This window comes from Herpailurus yagouaroundi, unplaced genomic scaffold (assembly GCF_014898765.1).
Source record: "Herpailurus yagouaroundi ecotype Mexico unplaced genomic scaffold, PumYag 545, whole genome shotgun sequence".
Lineage (NCBI taxonomy): Eukaryota > Metazoa > Chordata > Mammalia > Carnivora > Felidae > Herpailurus > Herpailurus yagouaroundi.
In genome coordinates, this window is record NW_024412762.1 from 153,428 (window position 1) to 174,183 (window position 20,756).

At 46.9% G+C, this 20,756-nt stretch overlaps 1 protein-coding gene across 2 annotated transcripts; it reads right to left on the reverse strand.

Moving 5' to 3' along the window:
- Positions 1–3,939: 3,939 nt before the first annotated feature.
- Positions 3,940–20,147, reverse strand: ZNF74 (zinc finger protein 74). Of its 2 annotated transcripts, XM_040465046.1 has the most exons (5): positions 19,621–20,146; positions 19,144–19,229; positions 7,879–8,005; positions 7,336–7,431; positions 3,940–6,607 (listed from the first exon to the last, which is right to left on the reverse strand). In XM_040465046.1, exons 1-5 carry the CDS (start codon positions 19,652–19,654, stop codon positions 4,944–4,946), a joined length of 2,007 nt encoding a protein of 668 aa, XP_040320980.1. In that variant the 5' UTR covers positions 19,655–20,146; the 3' UTR covers positions 3,940–4,943. The 2 variants fall into 2 exon arrangements, with proteins under 2 accessions (XP_040320980.1, XP_040320981.1); XM_040465047.1 differs by lacking the exon at positions 7,336–7,431 and having other exon boundaries at positions 19,621–20,147.
- Positions 20,148–20,756: the final 609 nt, after the last annotated feature.

The following is a 20,756-nucleotide window of genomic DNA, read 5'->3' on the forward strand; positions in this document are numbered from 1 at the left end:
TGTAGTAAATGTTAATGCACCCTTGGTGAACAGGGTTTATTTTAGTAACACAGAGATGGATATAATGTTAAAAAATCTTTTTGTAAATCCATTGGTATCTCCAGAACAAGATAGGAAACCCATATAATGATTTTTGAGGTATGCCAAGATGGTGTTTGGTAAAAATCAACATCCAGTCCTGATTTTTTGAAGTCTTAGCGAGCTAGGCTTATAAAGACACTTCATTAAAATGTGATAAACAAGCAGTCATGGCCATTTCACTATTAGGTGAAATGCCAGATCTGTCTCCCTTCAAGTCAAGATAAAGACCCAGATGCTGTGCCAGTAAGGAATGAAAACAACTGTGAGGAAGGACAGATGGACTAAATTGTTTATTCTTACACAACAAGAACTCAGGAAGTTGAATGTTGTTGGGGGCTGAAACAGCTGCTGAAAAATTTCATTCAAGGCCTAGGATCCTTCTATTTTTCCATTCCATTATGTGTGACTTTTGTCCTCAATTGTCTCATGGTCCCAAGATGGCTACTACACCTCCAAGCATTGCATCTAATTTCCAGACAGGAAGAAGGGGAGGAGGAAGGAATAGTTCTCCTATCAGGAAAGCAAAGACTTTCCCCAAATTTCTAGATTTCCATTTGAGCCTTGTTGTTCAGAATTGGGCCATGTGGTCACTGCAGCTATAACACAGTCTTTAGAGGCCAAAGTGTTTTGAGGTGAGACACATTGGTCTCCCAACCCAAACAGAGTCTGTCACAGATGACCACTGCCACCAACACTGACTGCTGCTCTAGAAGTGCTAGCCAACATGGGTTTTAAAAAGAAACGAAATAAAAGGCTATACGAAAAGTAGAGGCAAGTTTTTTATTTCCAAGTTAAATGACAATTTACCTAGAAAGCCCAATACAAGTTGTTAGAGAACTAGAATAATTCAGTAAAGTTTCTAGATATAAAATAAATATACAAAAAGATATATATATATATTATATATATATAATCAATAGTTGTCCTATATATAACAGAAAGGATTGATCTAGAAACCCCACAAAATTAGAATGAATTTAAGAATAAACATACGTATTGAACATATATGTAAGAATACCTATGAAGAAAACTATACAACTTTTCTGATGCTTAGAGGCAGATTTGAATGACTGCTGCTTTGATGTGAAGATTATATATATAAAATCTATAGTAATTTTTCACAAACTAGTCAATTATAATCAAAATCCCAATGAGATGTGAAGGGGCAAGAAGAGGTTGAGCTCTGAGAAGAAGAATCCTGGGTTATCTCAAAGAATAGATTAAAAAAAAAAAAAACTTAAAAAAACACCTATTGAAAATAGTCCTGGTCCTACTACGCATTAAAGTGAATTATGAAGCTACAAACAGAAAAGTCTAAGGAACAGTGAAGAATGCCATTCTAGAATGATTCAGGGACCTTGGACTTTACATCCCAAATAGATGGACTTCAGAGTTCTTGTTTTTTTGACTTAAGAGTTTAATGCAAAATATGGAACCAAAAAAGGATTTAAAGAAGGAGCTTCCTAAGGAGTAAGGAAAAATTTAAACAGCAAAACCAAAAAGATCCAGTTACACAGAATTTGAATATCTCTGTACATTAAAGATTCTGTTAACAAAGATAAAAATGTATGTGCCAAGGTGCTTTCTGCATGTCTGTGTGTATAAAAAACAAAGAATGGAATAGACAATTGATATGAAAAAAAGGTAAAAAAACATGAGCCAGTAACATTCGCGATGTATCAAAATGGTAAATATAAAAAGTGAAGCTGATGCCAAGTGTGTGCAAGGAAGGGTGCACGCAGGGAAAGGGATGCTCCTGGTGCCCACGTGGGAGAATTAAGAATGTTGTGCTGGGTTTGACCTAGAAATAGTTGTGCGATGTTTGTGACTTCTGCCTGTGAACTCCACTTCTCACAATTTATTCTGGGGAAATAACCAAAGGGCAAAACAGGTTTATTTCCAGAATTATTTACAGGTACAGGTAATGTCGATGTTCAACAATAAAGGAACAGATCGATCATGACACAATGATAAGACAGAGAAAGACACAGCCATCAATAATGTGGAATGTAATGTGGAAAATGTTCATCATAAAACATTAAATGGAAAAGGATAAAAATAACATGCAAAATATGAATCCAGTTTTGTTCTAAAAGAAAAAGCATATTATATGTGCCCAGAAAAAAAAAAAAAAAAAAAACAACAGAAGTAAATGCACCTCCAGCAATGGCTGATGAACTGATACTGAATGTATTTTTATTCTTACAATTTTTTGACTTGTTCCCCAAATGTCTTCAGTATGTACGTATTGCTCATATAATCAGGAAAAAAAGTTTATATGCAAATAAAAGAAAAACATCAAGTCTCCAATGAAAAGAGGTAGAAAGGGCATATTCAAATCATTGTCAAGACAAAAGACCAAGATTCCAAACGTGTTCAATATTCGGCCTCTTTAGTTACAGAAAGCGCCAAGTAAAGGGATAATAAGGTACCACTCGGCTGAGTCCACAGGCGCACTGCAGGGCCGCCAGCAGGCACAGTGTGCGGGGCCCCAAAGAGATTTTTTCGTTTGAAGTTCTTGTGAAATAAGGAGAAAAAATGGGTATAATGATGAATCAAGCACAGATTGTATTTGTCTTTTACAAATGCGGCTGTAAAATAGAAGTCTTCCTATTTGTCACAGAGGGTCCATAACTGCCACAATGTGGCCCTGGGGACTGCATAATGGGAGGCTGGCTTGACCACACTCTGGAGGGATGTGGTGAAGCAGCAGGCGCCCAGGAGCATCGCTGTGTTGTCACTGTGCCTGAACGAAGACCGTGTGGACACCCAGTTTTGAAAAGGGAGTCCCGTCCCTGGAGATGGCTGGGCAGGGGACATTCCGACTTGACCACTACTGCTGATGGACTTCTTCATAATGAAATGGTCTTACTTTACACACCACCAAAAACATACAAAAATGGTGATTCTTGAGGCTGTTCCTTTACCTCAAAAATTTCACTTTTAGAAATCTTTCTTAGATTTTTCTTAATGCTAAAAGAACTATAATGCAAGAAAATGCTCTAAGGGGAGCCTGGCTGGCTCAGTCAGTGGAGCATGTGACTCCTGATCTCAGGGTTGTGAGTTCAAGCCCCACATTAGCTGTAGAGATCACTTAAAAATAAAATCTTTTTTTTTTCCTTAAGTTTATTTTTTTTATTTATTTATTTATTTATAAATGTTTATTCATTTTTGAGAGAGAGAGAGGCAGAGCATGAGTGGGGAGGGGACAGAGAGAGAGAGGGAGACACAGAATCTGAGCAGGCTCCAGACTCTGAGCTGTCAGCATACAGCCCAATGCAGGGCTTGAACCCACAAACTGTGAGATCATGACCTGAGCCGAAGTCAGATGCTTAACTGACTGAGCCACCCAGGTGCTCCTTAAGTTTATTTTGAGAGAGAGAGGGAGAGAGGGAGAGCGTGGGTGTGCACGGGGGAGGGGCAGAGAGAGGAGAGACAGAATCTCAAGCAGGCTCTGTGCTGTCAGTGCAGAGCCTGATGCAGAGCTCAGTCCCACGACCGTGAGGATCATGATCTGAGCCAAAATCAGGAGTCAGACACTTAAGTGAGCCACCTAGGCACCCCAAAAATAAAATCTTAAAAAACAAAACCAAACAAAACCCAAAAAGATGCTCTATGAAGAATAGTTTATAACTGTGAAATGATTTATAATAGTGAAAACATGGAAATAACTTCAACATCCAATAAAAGAATATTTAATAGAACATTATGCCTCCATTTAAAACACATATAACTCCAAGGACAGTGCAGTTACTTGGGAAAAAATTCTGCTATGCAGTAGGTGGGAAAAAAAGATTAAAGTGATATATACACTATGTTTGCAGTAACGTAAAAATCCACTCTGAAACAAGCAGAAGGTAATGTATCAAAGTGCGAAATGCAGTTTTATTAGCAATTATGGGAGTCTTTTCCTTAATTCCACATTTCCCGAAATGTGGTCATTTTGCTGCCATAATTTAAAAAGTATACTAAAAAGCATTCCATAAACTATAGCTCTCTCTATAAACATAAAGTATTATCACTGAGAAAGCAGCTTGGATTTGCTTAGGACTGTGCGGAATAAACATTAATTCCAGATGAACGCCGTCCACCTCTGAAGACAGCAGGGGGACAGGTCCCCTCAGAGGGGCTCCTCCCACAGGGCTGAACCAGTGAGCAGAGGGAGGCCCTGCGGGCAGACTGGCCAGCCTGGGTGAAGGCGTGCTTCTAGACACATCTATCCCCAACACCACACCCTGGATGAACGCCGGGCACCCGCCTGTGTGCTCACCATTTCCCACCAGGACGAAGCTGGTGTGTCAGGACCTGGCTACGCTAATGCTGGGCTTCTGAGACGGAGGTGCTGTCACCAGCAGTACAGCTGCTTCAATGAAGCCAGGCCGGGAAATTTGCCTTTTCCCAAACCCCCACCAGTGAAGATTATTCTCCTCTCCCAGAACAGAATAATGTTCACTTGGAAAGAATAGCGTTCATACTTACTCTGTTTCTATTATTACCATTATTATTATTCTAAACATAACAGCATACAAAGGAAATTCCTGATCGAAATCATGCCAGGAGCCGGTCCCAAGGACACAATGATCAATATACCTTGTTTTTGTCCTCAGGTAAGACCTACTCCCCAGGTCGGTGACTTGCAAGCCCAAGGAAAGCAGGACGATAGGACATCCTCAAATGGCCCTCATGTCTTCCCTCCTATAGGGCAGCCCTTCCCAGGGTGGTGCCGACCGCTCAGAGAGGTGTCCCAGCGCGTGGGGAGATGGGCACAGGCGGCAGGGCCAGTCCTGTATCTGAGGCACGTGGATCTGAGCCGCAGTGCTTTCTGGGGAAGCAGCGAGGCTGATGACAACCAGCATGCCATGCTAATTTCCAGGTTTGCTGCCCAGCGGGAAAGTCCTGCTGGCCGAGGGCTGCACCACGCACAAGAGCTCTGCCACGTCCAGGGCGTTGAGTGGGTCCACGCCGCTCACGCCCGTGCCCCCCGTGCCCAGCAGGCTGCCCGGCACGTAGTAGGTGCTCAGTAAGTGCTTGTTGAACTGAATGGCAAAGGGCTTCTCCTCGCTGTGTCGTCTCTGGTGTTCAGCAAGGTGGGCGCTCCAGCCGAACATTTCCCCACACTCGTTACATCTGAACGACTTCTCCCCGGCGTGGACCTTCTGATGTTTGATGAGACAGTGATTCTGGCTGAAGGCCTTGCCGCACTCGCCGCACTTGTAGGGCTTCTCCCCGGTGTGGATGCGCTGGTGCACGATGAGGGACGAGTGGCAGCTGAAGGCCTTCCAGCAGCGGCTGCAGTCGAAGGGCTTCTCCCCGGTGTGGATGCGCTGGTGCACGATGAGGTAGGAGTGGGAGCTGAAGGCCTTGCCGCACTCATTGCACTTGAAGGGCTTCTCCCCGCTGTGGATGCGCTGGTGCACCACCAGGTACGAGTGGCAGCTGAATGCCTTGCCGCACGCGCCACACTTGAAGGGCTTCTCCCCCGTGTGGATGCGCTGGTGCAGCGTGAGGCGCGAGCGGCTGTTGAAGGCCTTGTCGCAGTCACCGCATTTGAACGGCTTGTCCCCGTTGTGGATCTTCTCGTGCACAGTCAGGGACGAGTGGCAGGTGAAGGCCTTCCCACACGCGCTGCACTTGTAGGGCTTCTCGCCCGTGTGGATGCGCTGATGGCGCGTCAGGTGCGTCCTCTGGTTGAAAGCCTTCCCGCACGCGCCACACTGGTAGGGCTTCTCGCCTGTGTGCACGCGCAAGTGCATGTTGAGCAGCGAGCTGCAGCTGAAGGCCTTCTCGCAGGCGCTGCACTTGTAGGGCCGCTCGCCTGTGTGGATCCTGTGATGCACGTTCAGCGATGAGTGGCAGCTAAAGGCCTTGCCGCACTCGCCGCAGAAGAAGGGCTTCTCACCGGTGTGGATGCGCTGATGCTCGATGAGGTTGGTGCTCCAGGTGAAGGCCTTGCCGCACTCGTGGCATTTGTAGGCTTTCTCTCGAGCGTGCCACCGCCGGTGCAGGGTCAAGGACGAGCTCTGGCGGAAGGCTTTTCCGCATTCGCTGCACACGAAGAGGCCATCCCCAGAGGCCGCCACCCGCCTCCTGCTTGGGGCCAGATGGTCACTGTGATCACCGGACTTGCACGGGCCTCTCCCTGCGCCTGCTCTCCGGTGCTTCGTGGCCGCCTCACCAGACTGGAAGCCCTCGGTGGACCCATCAGGAGGGTCTGCTTCTTCAGGAATGTTCTGTGGGGTGAAGAGGGTACGCCCAGAGGGGAAATCCTTCTCAGACACCTCATGGCCCTGCTGGTGCCTCTCCAGGGAAATGTCCCAGCAGCTGGTGGGCGCTGGCCTCTGCAGTGTGGCCTCACCCCTCACCAGAGAGCCTGCCGGACGCTCTCGGGCCCACCCATTGCCCAGACTGGGGCTGTGGATGCTAGACTTCACCAGTGGCTCAGTGATGGGCTCCTGGTAAGGCTCTTCCTTGTGAACACCCTGTTGTTGACACGACTCGTCCTTCACCTCATGCCCAGGCTCCCCTTCTGTAAGAAACAGAAAATGCAATCTTCCATAAGCATGTGGAGAGCTGGCACTAGAACTCAGGCTGTGGTCTGCCGGGGGTTCGGGTGAGCACAGAGAAGAGAGGGGAGACCAACAGCCAGAGCACGCCAAGGCTCGGGGCATGCATCTCGGGTGAGATGGGTGCAAGCCCACAAGAGACGGGGCAGAGGAAGATGGAGATGGGAAATTCCAAATAGAGCCAGGGACCCAGGAAAGGGGCAGGGCTCACGGGGTCTGGCAGTTGGACATGATTCACTTATCGAAACATCGACTGCTGTGTGTATGTACATCTCTGATGTATGTACATCTCTTTAAGAGCTAAATCAGTCTCTTGTCAGCCTCACATGCCAGGGGGATGATCTCCATTGGAGCCACCTCTGCGAACCTTGATCCCCCTCCCTTCCCAACCCAAGGCTGACTCTGCCTTCTTCTCGGTGAGTGAAGCCCTCGTTCCACACACTCCCTGCCCCCTGTCCATTTGCCACTTGTTGAATGTTTCCAGAGATGTGGACATTATTTCTGTCTCTCGCCAGTAGAAGGCAGAGGTTTTTGCCTGTTTTGCTTACCACTGAATTTCCAGCACAGTTGCCCACACACAGTTGGTGTTCAACGTATGTGTTGAAGGAAGGAAGCAGGACCACACGGGGGCGGGGGTGTGAGCACTGAGAGGCAAGGGTCTGTACATCCTTCCATTGTGTTCCCTGCTCACCTGGCCAAGCCCCTCCAGGGGCTTCTCTGGGCATCCACCACGGCTCCTCACCACGTTCCAAGTGGGAGATCACATCTGGCTTGCAGACTGGGGGTCCTGTTTGTAGGGAGGAAGTGGTGTGTGTGGTTCTGAGTGCTGTGGCTCCCCACAGCAGGACAGCGCCAGGAAACAGCCCAGCCCAGCACTAAGAGGTGTGCGCCATCCCCGGGGACGGGGGTCTCACATGCAGAACCTCAAATGAAGCACGTACTCTGAGGACCCCGTGGGTACTAATGTTCCCCTCTGTATCTCCCTTGGAAAGCTCCAGGGCAGGCTGGGCTCCCAGGCCCCTGTCCATCTCCTCCCTCTCTTCTGGCCCCCACCATGGGACCAGCCCCACCTCCAGGCAAGGATGTTGGCAGTTACCATGCACTGCCCAGGCCCAGCATCAGTGCAGAGACCACATCTCCTGCATCTGGGCCTGGCACCAAAGGGAGGCTTGGGAATACCTATTGGCATGGCAGAATGCCCAGACTGAAGGCTGAGCTTGAGAAGCTATCTTACCCAGGGCAAGAAGGTTCTGGTAGTTCTCCAGCATCACGTCACGGTACAAGGCCCTCTGAGGGGAGTCTAGCTGGCCCCACTCCTCCTGTGTGAAGTCCACAGCCACATCCTTGAAAGTCACCGATTCCTGGAATGACACACACATTCTCATTCACTCAGGACAGGAGTGATTCAGACTGTGTTCATGGTTCCGAGGGAGCCACATGTCGACTCAGGACCTTAGGAATGAAGGGTTAACCTTGGGTGACCTTCTCCTGAGTATGGAAGATTGTGCTGTAGATGCCATCTATCTACAGCCCAACATACACAACACGTCTGAACCAGGAATGGCCATGCAGACCCTGGCCTTCTGGACTGGGAGGGCCAAGCTAACTGGCCAGCCCTGGTGCAGGTGCCTCAGTGGGCTGGAGGCTGCTGTAAGTTCTGGGTAAGATGCTATGCTTCCCAGGCTTAAGAATGTCAAGCTTAAGAACTTGAAAGACTAGTACAAAGAACCCAGAAGCCCTATTCAAATCTCACCATTGCAAAAGGACCCTACTTTGGGCAGGAAGCCATTATTACACCCTAAGGAAGTAAACTCTACTTATCAGCACAGGCCCAAAGGACCAAAGGAGCCACTTTGTGTTCTGCCTGCCTGCCTCCCACACCTTCCCACCAGACCCCTGTTCCCCTGCCCTCCCTCAGCTCATGTCCTGACCTGTTCCCACTCTCCCCAACAGTGGTCACTGACACGTGCAGGCACTCCTGTTCTAGAACCCCAGGCTCCTCTGCTGCCTGGGGCTCCTCACCGGCTCTGGAGCCTCCAGGCTGGCATCCCCAATGTTCCTCTAGCTCTTCACGCTCCAATTCCACTCTGCATCCCCCTTGATAGCAGCATATAAGCTCTCCAGGCCCATCAGGGCGCTGACCTAAGGTGGCAAGGGTGTGTCTTTCTTCAAAGACACGGGTACTGTGGGATCTTGGCTTAAATCATAGACAGGGCATTACATTAGACATAACAATGAAGAACAAACCAAGCAGGGGAGGCCTGGCTCCCATCTTGTAAGTGTTTGCTGGGAGTGACTGGCATGCAACCAAGCTCCCAGGGGTTATCAGGTTTCTCTGGAAACCCTGGACCTGCATCAGCACCCATGGTCAGGCACCGTGGTGCACAATGTCAGGCCCTGAGATGAGGCCTTCTGCCTACCAGGAGGTCAGGAAGAGTGGGGGCATCCTTAGGGACCACCAGAGCTTTCACCAACAGCTCTAAAAGTGGCTTATGCTTGGGGTGCCTGGGTGGCTCAGTCGGTTAAGCCTCTGACTTCGGCTCAGGTCATGATCTCACGGTCTATGAGTTTGAGCCCTGCTTTGGGCCCTGTGCTGTCAGTACAGAGCATGGAGCCTACTTTGGATTCTGTGTCTCCCTTTCTCTGCCCCTCGTCCATTCATGCTCTGTCTCTCAAAAAATGAATAAATGTTAAAAAAATTAAAAAAAAAAGTGGTTTATACTTTTAGACAGTTTTCACCATTGCTGTGGACAGAACTGTGTCCACCTGAAATCATATGTGGACACCCTCACTTCCAACATGACTGTATTTGGAGCCAGGGTCTCTTTAGTAGGTATCTGAGGTTACAAGGGGCCATAAGGGTGGGCCCTGATCTGACAAGCTTGGTGGCTGCATTTGAAGAGGACAAGAGATCTCTCTCCCTGCTGCGCATCCCGAGAAGCAAGAGCCAGGAAGAGAGCCTCAGCAAACCGGACCCTGCTGGCACCCTGATCTCAGACTTGCCGCCTCCAGAACTGTGTGAAAATACATTTCTGTTGTTTAAGCCGCCAAGTCAGTGGTATTTTGTTACGGCAGCCCGACCGCAGACAAACACCAACATAACGCAGTAGGAAAGATAAAGCCACTCTTTATAACACACACAAAATGCAAGTCTCGGTGGGACAAGGATCTAAATGTGGGCCCTGCTGGGAGATAGTTCCCTAAATCCCTGGCTAGCATGACAGGAAACCCAGAAACCAGGAGGGGGCGATTTACGTTTCTTCCATGAAAGTTTACATTTTCTGCATGCAACACTGGCAAATCACTAAGAAGAAAGTAAAAAGAAAATGGGCATAGGGTTTAAGCAGACAATTCACAGAACACTGACAAATGACTAATAAGCACATGAGGCGATGCTCAGCTACACTAGATACACAGAAATGATTAATAAAATACCATTTCACACACAGCAGAGAGGCACAGTGTTTAAAGCCTGAAAGTAAGTAGTGGGGGCTGGTCCGTGGGGAAACAGATGGTCTTACACCATTGGATAGGTATCAGGGGGACATCCATTTTGGAGGGCAAAACCTGCTCCACTTTCTCTAGTGAAGCCGAGAGTGTGTGTTCCCTGTGCCTCAGAAGTTCACTCTGAGATTCCTATCCAGCCCGAGTAACTGAGAAAACACTGGAAACATGCTGAACGCCCATCAACCGGTAGGGATGAATATACCACAGAAAACTGTGCAGCACTGAAAATGAACACGGTGGAGTAACTCGTCCTGTGGGGAGCTCTTCAGAGCAGTGTGGTGGGCACAAAAGCAGGCTGAGGGAAACCATGCCCAGTGTGATGCCTGACACGGTACCGTCTAGAACCACACACGGCACCGCGTGGAGTTTACAGATACTCAGATGTGCATCTAGCTCTACTGTCTGGCGGATGAGAGCACAGGCTCTAAGCCCAATGGCCTGGGTGGGCTACCCACTCTTGCCCTTCCTGGCTCCATGAATTGGGGGTGCCTCAGTTTCTTTGTCTGTTAACAGTACCTATGTCATTAATCACAGAGAGGACTGAATGAATTACTACTGTGTGTGAAGCACACACTCGAGTGCCTGGCAGATGGCAGGTGCCCTTTGGTGTTTGCCGTTCGTCACCATCCTCTGATACTGTCACAGACTGAGGAGGGCAGGGGAAGAAGAAGATGGGGGGCCAGGAAGGATGCAAAAAAACCTCTTGCCTTTACCTGCAATATTTTACTTTTTTAAAAGGATTTGGAACAAATATGACACAATTTAGTCATTAATTTTGCAAAGTAGGTACAAAGAGGGTTGTTATTACTCTGCTTAAAAGTTTCAAAATTTTAAAAATAAGAAAAAGCCATTCAAGGAGGAAGACTGCACATTTCCAATGGACATATAAAAAGTAATGATTTTTTTTGGTCAGGAAAACATAGATTGAAACAAAATAACGTAACACTTTTTACCTATCAGGGGAGCACTAATTAAAACCTGGCATCCTGGCAATGAGGAAGCATTTTTGGTGGGAGTGGGAATTGTTCTACTCTTCTGGGTATTCACACTGTAGAAACAAAGTTTCTGCACATAAGGAAGCAAATGCAAGGCTGAGTATTGCCAGCACTGTACTTACCAGAAACCAACCAACCAACCAAGGCATCAGGATGGTTGACTAAATTAGGGTAGGCGCCTACAGGCAGACCACGGAAAATGATGCAGCTATCCAAAGGTATGCGTTGTACATTATGCTAAGTGAAGGAAGCCAAAAAAGGCCACATATGGTATGATCCCACTTATATGAAATGCCCAGAATAAGCAAATACAGAGAGACGAAAAGCAAATTAGTGGTTGCTGAGGGCTAGAGTGATAGCTAATGGATATAGGGTTTCTTTTGGGGGTGATAGAAATGTTCTAAAACTGACTACGGTTGACAGCTGCACTGCCTTGTGAATACACTCAAAACCACTGAATTGTACGCTTGAAAAGGACGGATTTTATGGTATGTGAATTATACGTCCATAAAAACAAAGGGAAGCACTGGAATGTGTACAGTCTGATCCCATTTTTAAAACAATATGGTTAAGCCCCATGTCTACATACGCTGGAAGCTGCTCATGTGAATAAGGAAAGAGATGTGGAAGAATAAGTATCAAAACTGAGGACACTGGCTGTCTTAAGGAAATGTGATTGTAGGTACAGGGAAAGGAGAAGATTATTAACTTTGTTACACAGCAAATATTGGTTTTGTAAATTAAAAAAAAATTACTTTTCAAAGAAGAAGGAAAAGCAAAGCAGGGCAGGGATTAGCAGTAAGATTTTGGTCTGGCCACCCAGTTTCCTTGAGCCTGTTTTCCTGCAGCTAGGGAAAAGACTGGGAGCAGTGGGGCCTCCTGTGGTTGAAGAGAAAATAAAGCAGGGTGAAAGTATCCCAGTCTCAGGTACCAAGGAAAGGACGCAGCGTCTGCCAGTCCCCGCTTGGCCATCTCCGGCCTCTCTGGCTGGGCACACCAAGAGGCTGGAGACCCTGCCCTGGTTCTATGAGAAGAGAACAAACAGCAGTACGTGCCGCGTCCAGAATCGTGTCAGGGATGTCTTCTGTCTCAAGCATTAGAGAAGGGGCAGGCCACAGCAGAGCACGCTGGCGCCCAGAAACGGGGTGAGTTAGGCTCTGGCAGGGGGCGTGTCCTGATACTTCACGCTCACGGAGCTCTGTCGTCGTGGATGAGGAGCAGTGGGAGGTGCCGCTGTGGCCAGAAGATGAAGACACGTGCTCTGAGGTGCTGATGCCTGTGTTCTGCAGCAGGATGGACAGAGGGAAGGCAGGAGAGAGGGACAAGAACAGATTCTGCGTGTGGGCTGGCAGAGTGAAGAAGCAGCAGCCTGGTAAAAACTGCATTTCATGTTCTGCTTCCAGACACAAAAAAGTAACAAGGACGAGGTTTGCCCTGTTCCGTCAGACAACTGCTAAACTGGGCAAAATGTATGAAACAATGATTGAATTCAAGACACTAGACGAGTCGCAGCTCAGAACAGACCTCTGACAGAAGGGAAACAAAATGAGCCCCACAGCCACCCGATCTTCCCACCTGGAAGCAGTTTCCAGACTATAGTGTGGGGAGTGGTGACCCGGACAGAACCTGTGGTCTCACCAACTTGAAGGAGAACAGAGTTTAGGGTGTCCAGGTGATTAAAATTTCTAGGGCTACATGCCAGAGCAGAGGACCCAGAACTCTGGATCCACTTGAGACTGAGTGAGGACCAATAGGCATGTGCCTGGGAGGAAACAACCCCAAACCAGGAAAAGAAACACCAGAAAGAAGTAGGTAGAACAATTATTAAAACTCACACAAGGTTGGGGGTAGTTTATGGTCTCACCAGCCAGAGTGGAATGCCCTCCTGCTGAATGGGCACTGAGAAAAGTCCATAGAAGAGAAGAGCTTCAGTGGTCTGACAAAATTAGCGCAAGACTAAAGCCTTCTCTGGCTCCACCTTAGCAAAACCTAAAGAGCAAGCCTTGAAAGATCCAACTAATACTAAGCAATGCCCACCCAGAACAAATTCCAGAAATATTTAAGAATTCCAAAAAAAAGCCAACACTCAACAAAGTCAAATTCACTCTAGCATCTAGTAAAGCAACTAAAAGGAAAAAATAAGTTAACAAAATCAGAGAAATTAAGAGTATATTAAAATAGTATTTGTTTACCTCATAAGAATGCATAAAGGAGAAACAAAAAAGACACAAGACCTATAGAAAACAAATAACAAAATGGCAGATGTAAATCCAGTCATAGCCATAATTATATTAAATATGAATGGTCTTTGGGGCACCTGGGTGGCTCAGTCGGTTGAGCATCCGACTTCGGCTCAGGTCATGATCTCACAGTCTGTGAGTTCGAGTCCCGCGTTGGGCTCTGTGCTGACAGCTCAGAGCCTGGAGCCTGCTTCAGGTTCTGTGTCTCCCTCTCTCTGACCCTCCCCCGTTCATGCTCTGTCTCTGTCTCAAAAATAAATAAACATTAAAAAAATTAAAAAAAAAAAAGAAATGTGAATGGTCTTAGGGTGCTTGGGTGGCTCATTCAGTTGTGTCTAACTCTTAATTTCAGCTCAGGTCATGATCTCATGGTTCGTGAAACTGAGCCACCACTCTGCACTGCAGGTGTGGAGCCTCCTTGGGATTCTCTCTCTCCTTCTCTCTCTGCCCTTCCCCTGCTTGCATATACACACTCTTTTCCTCTCAAAATAAATAAATAAACTTAAAGTAAACAAATAAATAAATGTGAATGGTCTTAATACTCCAATTCAAAATTAAAGATTGTCAAATCAAATTAAAAAATTAAGACCCAACTATATGTCAGCCACAGAAACCCACTTTAAAAATGAAGACAGGGGCGCCTGGGTGGCGCAGTCGGTTAAGCGTCCGACTTCAGCCAGGTCACGATCTCGCGGTCCGTGAGTTCGAGCCCCGCGTCAGGCTCTGGGCTGATGGCTCAGAGCCTGGAGCCTGTTTCCGATTCTGTGTCTCCCTCTCTCTCTGCCCCTCCCCCGTTCATGCTCTGTCTCTCTCTGTCCCAAAAGAAATAAATAAACGTTGAAAAAAAAAAATTTTTAAAAATGAAGACAAGGGCACGTGGGTGGCTTAGTCGGCTAAATGTCCGACTCTTGATTTCAGGTCAGGTCATGATTTCACGGTTCGGTTGGTGAGATCATACCCCGTGTTGGGCTTTATGCTGACAGTGTGGAGCCTGCTTGGGATTCTCTCTCCCTCTCTTTCTGCCCCTTCCTGGCTTGTGCATGATCCTTCTCTCTCAAAACAAATAAACATTAAAAAAACAAAGACAAATACACCACACATACACAATAAATAAAAATAAACATCAAATAAGAAAAAAAGAAAAACAAAGACAAATGTAGTTTAAAAGTAGAAGAATGGGGGGCGCCTGGGTGGCGCAGTCGGTTAAGCGTCCGACTTCAGCCAGGTCACGATCTCGCGGTCCGTGAGTTCGAGCCCCGCGTCAGGCTCTGGACTGATGGCTCGGAGCCTGGAGCCTGTTTCCAATTCTGTGTCTCCCTCTCTCTCTGCTCCTCCCCCGTTCATGCTCTGTCTCTCTCTGTCCCAAAAATAAATAAACGTTGAAAAAAAAAAAAAAGTAGAAGAATGGGAAAAGATATATCCTGCAAATACTAATCAAAAGAAAGCTGAAGTGGCTACATTAACATTAGACAAAGCAGATTTCAGAGCAAAGGACATCATCAGAGATAAAGAGAGATGTTACATAATAATCACTATGTGATTATGTAATGGTCATCATCACAACAGCAATTCATTAAAAGCTCACAACATTATAGATGTACCTACCAAAAGAGCTTCAAAATACATAAAGCAAAAACCTGATAGAACTGAAAAGACAAATCCACAATTATACTTGGTAATTTCAACAATAATCTCTCCCAATAATTGATAGAACACATAAGCAAAAAATATGTAAGGACATAAAACAATTGATTAACACATCATTCAACTTAATTAACATTCACATAACACTCTAGCTGACAAAAGCAGAAGACACATTCTTTTCAAGTGCATATAGAACATTTATCATGGTAAACCACATTCTGAGCAATAAAATAAATCTTAGTAAATTTGAAAAAATTCAAATCATACAAAAGTTCCTTCTCTAACTACAACAGAATTAAACTAGAACTCAATAATAGAAAGATATCTGGAAAATCCTCTAAATATTGGGACATTAAACAACACATTCCTAAATACCACATGGTTGAAGAAGAAATCACAATGGAAACTGGAACTATTTTGAACTGAATACAAATGAAAATACAACATAAAGTTTGTGGGATGTAGCTAAGGTAGTGCTAAGAGGGAAATTTATAGCATCGGATGGTATATGAGAAAAGAAGGAAGGTGCCAAATCAATATCTGAGTTTCAACTTTAAGAAACCAAAATAAGTAGGGGCACCTGGGTGGCTCAGTCAGTTAAGCAACTGACTTTGGCTCAGGTCATGATCTCATGGTTCGTGAGTTCGAGCCCCACATTGGGCTCTGTCCAGACAGCTCAGAGCCTGGAGCCTGCTTCAGATTCTGTGTCTCCCTCTCTCTCTGCCCCTCCCCCATTCACTCTCTGTCTCTGTTTCTCTCTCTCAAAAATAAATAAATATTTTTTTAAAATTTTAAAAAAAGAAACCAAAATAAGTAAAGGAAGGAAATAATATGGATCTAAAATCAATGAAATAGGAAACAGAAATTCAATAGAGAAAATCAAATCAAAAGATGGCTCTTGGAAATGATCGATAAAATTGATAATTAAACATATATTTACTATTTGACTCAGCAATTCCACTTAGGTATTTATTCTAGAGAATTTAAAACAATTTATTCTAGAGAATTTAAAACAGAGTACAAATATCTATATTTGTACTCAAATATTGATAGGTTTACTTGTAATAGCCAAAACTTGGAAACAACCTAATATCTCTCAGCTAGTAGATGGATGAACAAATTGTAAATATCCATACAGTCTTTTGGGCTGAGTTGTGACCCCTCCAAATTCACATGTTGAAGTCCCAGCCCCTAGTACCTCAGAAAAATGACCATGCTTGGAGAGAGGGTCCTTAAAGAGATAATAAAGGCAAAATGAGGTCATTATAGTGAGCCATCATCCAACAGGACTGGTGTCCTGATAATAAAATGAACTTTGGACCCAGACATGTACAGAGAAAGACCATGTGAAGTCACTGGGAGAAGGTACCTTTACAAACCAAGAAGAGCAGCTTCAGAAGAAACCAATCCTGCTGAAATGTGGATCTTGAACATCCAGAACTGAGACAATAAATTGGTTGTTTAAGCCATCTGTAGCACTTTGCTATGGCAGCCCTTGTAAACTAATACAAATGGTATATTACTTAGCAATAAAAAGGAACAAACTATTGATTCACATAACGATATGAACTCAAAGCATTACGCTAAATGAAATTAGAAACTAAAAACTATGTGGGGCACCCGGCTGGCTCAGTTGGCAGACCCAACTCTTGATCTCAGGGTTATGGGTTTGAGCCCCATGTTGGGTATAGAAATTACTTAAAAATAAAATATTTAGGGATGCCTGGGTGGCTCAGTTGGTTGAGCGTCCAACTCTTGGTTTTGGCTCAGGTCATGATCCCAGGGTCATGGGACTGCAACCCACGTTGGGCTCCGTGCTGAGAGTGGAGCCTGCTTAAGATTTCTCTCTGTTCCCCTCTACCTACTCACGGGTCTCCCTCTTAAAAAAAAATAAAATAAAATCTTTAAAAAACAAAACTAGGGGCGCTTGGGTGGCTCAGTTGGTTAAGAGTCCAACTTCAGCTGTCATATCTCACAGTTCATGGGTTCAAGCCCTGTATTGGGCTCTGTGCTGACAACTCAGAGTCTGGAGCCTGCTTCGGATTCTTTGTCTCCCTCTCCCTCTTCCCTTACTCATGCTCTGTCTCTGTCTCTGTTTCTCTCTCAAAAATAAATAAACATTAAAAAAATCTTTTTAAAAAGAAACCAAACACTACATACTATGTATTTCCATACACAATTCTTAAAAAATGCAAAACTGTGGCTGCCACAGGATTGGGGGAGAGGACTGACTGTAAAGGGGTATGAAGGAACTTTCTGGGTGATGGAAATGTTCTATGTTATGATTGTGGTGCTGGTTACATTTAACAAAACTCATCAAATCCTGTACTTAAAATTGGAGAACTTTATATAAATTATACCTCAATAAATGTGATTCAGAAAACCCACTGGATTTCATGGAGATGAGAAAGTGGGGGTGAGGACACATGCTGAGAACATGCCCATAACTGAGGCAGGCAGGGATGAAGCATAATGGTCATGGCATTAGCAGAAGAAAGGAGAAACATAGGCAGAAACAAGCTCCAGAGACAACAGAATGTGGTGTTGGAGAAAGGGGGCTATCAGAGGCTACAAGGCTTCTGTGTGAGGGTGTCAAAAGGCGAGGGCAAGATAGGATCTGAGCCTTGTGAAGGCCCATCAGGGGGTATTCCCAACCCACTGGGAGAAGCCCATGTCTGGTGTGCATTCATTCTGTAGAATAGGAAACAAATCCCAGGGGGAAGATGTGGGAATCAAATGTGTGGTACTGAAACTGGCAAGGAAGTCAGAAAAGACTGTGGGGGTGGGGGGGATGTCCCAGGAGAGCAAAACACTTGACTGTGAGTCTGAGTGGGACTGCTGGGAGAGAAGAGTACTCAGGAGAGGAGGACCAGTTACTCAAGGATCTAACAAGCTGATCCTTTAGGAATAACACCTATGAACAAGAAAGGTACTACCTTGAGGGAGTCACTCACAGGTGCATGCACACTTCCTATTGAACCATTCGAAGGTAAGTTGCAAACATCATATCTTACCCCACATGCTTCACCTTGTATATTCTAAGGATACTCTCTTACCCAATCACAGTGTTATCATCACACCCAAGAAATTTAATGTTGATACTATATGATCTAAGATAAATCCATTTTCAAATGTCCTCAATTGTCCCAAACTTCCTTTGATTGAATTTTTTGGATCTCTGACCCATCAAAGATCACATACAGCATTTGACAGTCATTTCAATCTTGAGTGTTTTATAGAACAAAAGAGCATTCTAACACATTACAGAAGCTAGGCACATCTCATAATGCGGTTTTTATAGTTACTTCTATTTTTTTTGTAATCAGACCCCTTTCAAGTGGGAGGTTAACAGAATCACAAAACCCTAAAAAAGTCAAAGGACCCTCCATCCTCCAGCCCTTCTCACTACTGAACACTCTCTTTATCAACTGTACCCTTTTAAATACTGTGAAGGATGGGGGTGGTTTAGGTGGTAGAACAAAATGAGAAACAAAACCCAAAGTCTGTGAAAGGAGGGATTTGGGCCCTACTTAGCTGCAGAAGTGGCCCCAGGGCCAATTCCTCGCTGAGCTCCCAAATCTGCTAAAACTCCAGGTCTTTCCTTGACAACCCCATTTCAGGGTCCGTACAGTGGAAATGCAGACAGGGACGCACCCCCTTACCAACACTCTTACCCTGGTGCTGCAATGCAGCCTTTCCTTCAACTGTTCCACACCCCCCTACCTGATTCCATCCCAGAAAATTCTCCCCAAGGAGGGCCATCCCCCAGGTCTGCATGTGAAGGTGACTGAAGTGATTGGGTGAGCTGTCATCTACGTGCTTAGGTTCCACTAAAACCACTCCTCTGAGCTCCTGCTATAATGCTGGGCAAATGACCCACCCACTGGGCTGAATCAGGCTGGAAGGGACACTCATTTCAAGGGCACACTTGGACTCTTCTACCAGAGCTGTTCCCTTGCCCAGAGCTTCCTAAGGACGGGAGAGCAGGCACCCCAGATTGGGAGAGGGAGAGAGGTGGTCCTTGAATGACTTGAAGATCCTGGGCAGAAGAAAAGTGCCAACCCCCTTTATAAAGAGCGAGATGTTCAGAAGGAAAAAAAGACAACCACTCACCTCGGACCTGGCTTCCAGGAGACCCTGACCCAATTTATCCTCTGGATTCTTTCTGAGGGTAAGAGCAGGCTCCTGGGAGGGCAGAGCTGAGGAGGAGAAATGAGTCAAAGGGGCTGTTCTGCCCATAGCCACCAGGCGCATGGCTGAACTAAATAGAGCCCACTCCACCCCTGGCATGGGGGAGGATCAGAGAGAAGTCAGGAACAGCCCATATAGATGGGGTAGGGAGGGAGCCCTAATATCCAACACAATCCGACAGGCATCAGGGATTAATTCTGCCAGTGTCTCAGGCACTCCAATCAAGAAGGAAGAATACTGCCATTCCCTTCCTCTTCAGCATGCTTGAGACGTGGAAGTAAACGGGTGCGCACGGGGGCCTGACTCTGCTAGGTGCTTCTGGGAAACTAGGCTGACATCTCTGGGTGTCAGTCTCAAGCGCAAGGCCACAGACCCAGTGACTAGAAGAGTCAACTGTACCTGTCTCCTGGGGCTTCGGGGCAGGGGTCTCCATGGCGCCCCTCGGCAGTGTTCCCCGGAGGCGTGGGCAGCTCTGCAGCCTCCTGGGCCCCAGGCCAGGCCCAGAGGCGCGGGTCCTGCTCCTGGGGCTCAGGGACAGCCTGCAGGGGAGCCCCGTGGGGTTGCACGCGCACTCCCGGCTGCACGGTCACGCACGCGGAGACTCCTGAGTTCCCCTCAAGGTCGGGGTCAAGCTGGCTCGGCAAGCGCCACACACCCGAGGCTGCGCTCACGCCCCATCACCCGCGACCTGGGGCACTGCGTTGGGGGACCAGGGCCGGTCTCAAGCTCAGCCGTCTGGAGGCAGCGGGCGTAGAACGCGGCCCCTCCGCGGACTGACAGACCGACCGACGCTCGGACAGATGCGCGAGCAAGCGGGCCGGCCTCCCACAAAAGCGGACCCACGACCACAAAGGAGCAGCTCAGCGACCGCCGCGGGAAAGTACGCCTGCGCGGACCGGACGCGAACTACAACTTCCGGTAGCCTTTGCGTCGCGCTGGCGCGGACTCCATTGAGAGAATGCAGTCGGGGTCCCGGAGCTGCCTGGCACCTCGACGCGAACCGGCTTTGTAAGCACAGGCTTCTGGGAAATGTAGTTCCCAGCGCAGCAACTAAACTCTCTGGCCCCGCCCCACTCTTCCTCCCACTCTTTGCTGCATAAGGCTCTTGTGTCTCGGTGGGTGGGTGCGTGAGTGAATGAGGGGAGTGAGTGTCTCTCTCTCTCTCATTGGGGATGTGAGAGGACGGTACCCAGAAACGTGGAAATATCCTATCAGTTCGTCCATGCCTCCAGATGGCGTCGGGTGGGCTCCGACCCACATTCATTTTTGCGAATCCTCAGGCCTCTGGTCTTAGGGACCCTAGAGGTGGTGGCCTGCACCCTGGACCCCGAAGATGGGAGACCCCGAGCCCTGGTGGGACTGCCCACCCTTAGGAGCTTGGAAAGGAGGATCTGGGCTGTGGCACAGCTCTGGCACAGTCCCGTAACTTTATCACAGTGATGATGTCGATATTTATTGAGGACCAACAACATGCCAGGCACCTTTCTTGCCTGGAAAGAGCTTGACATGTATTTTCTGGCAGAACATTCACAACA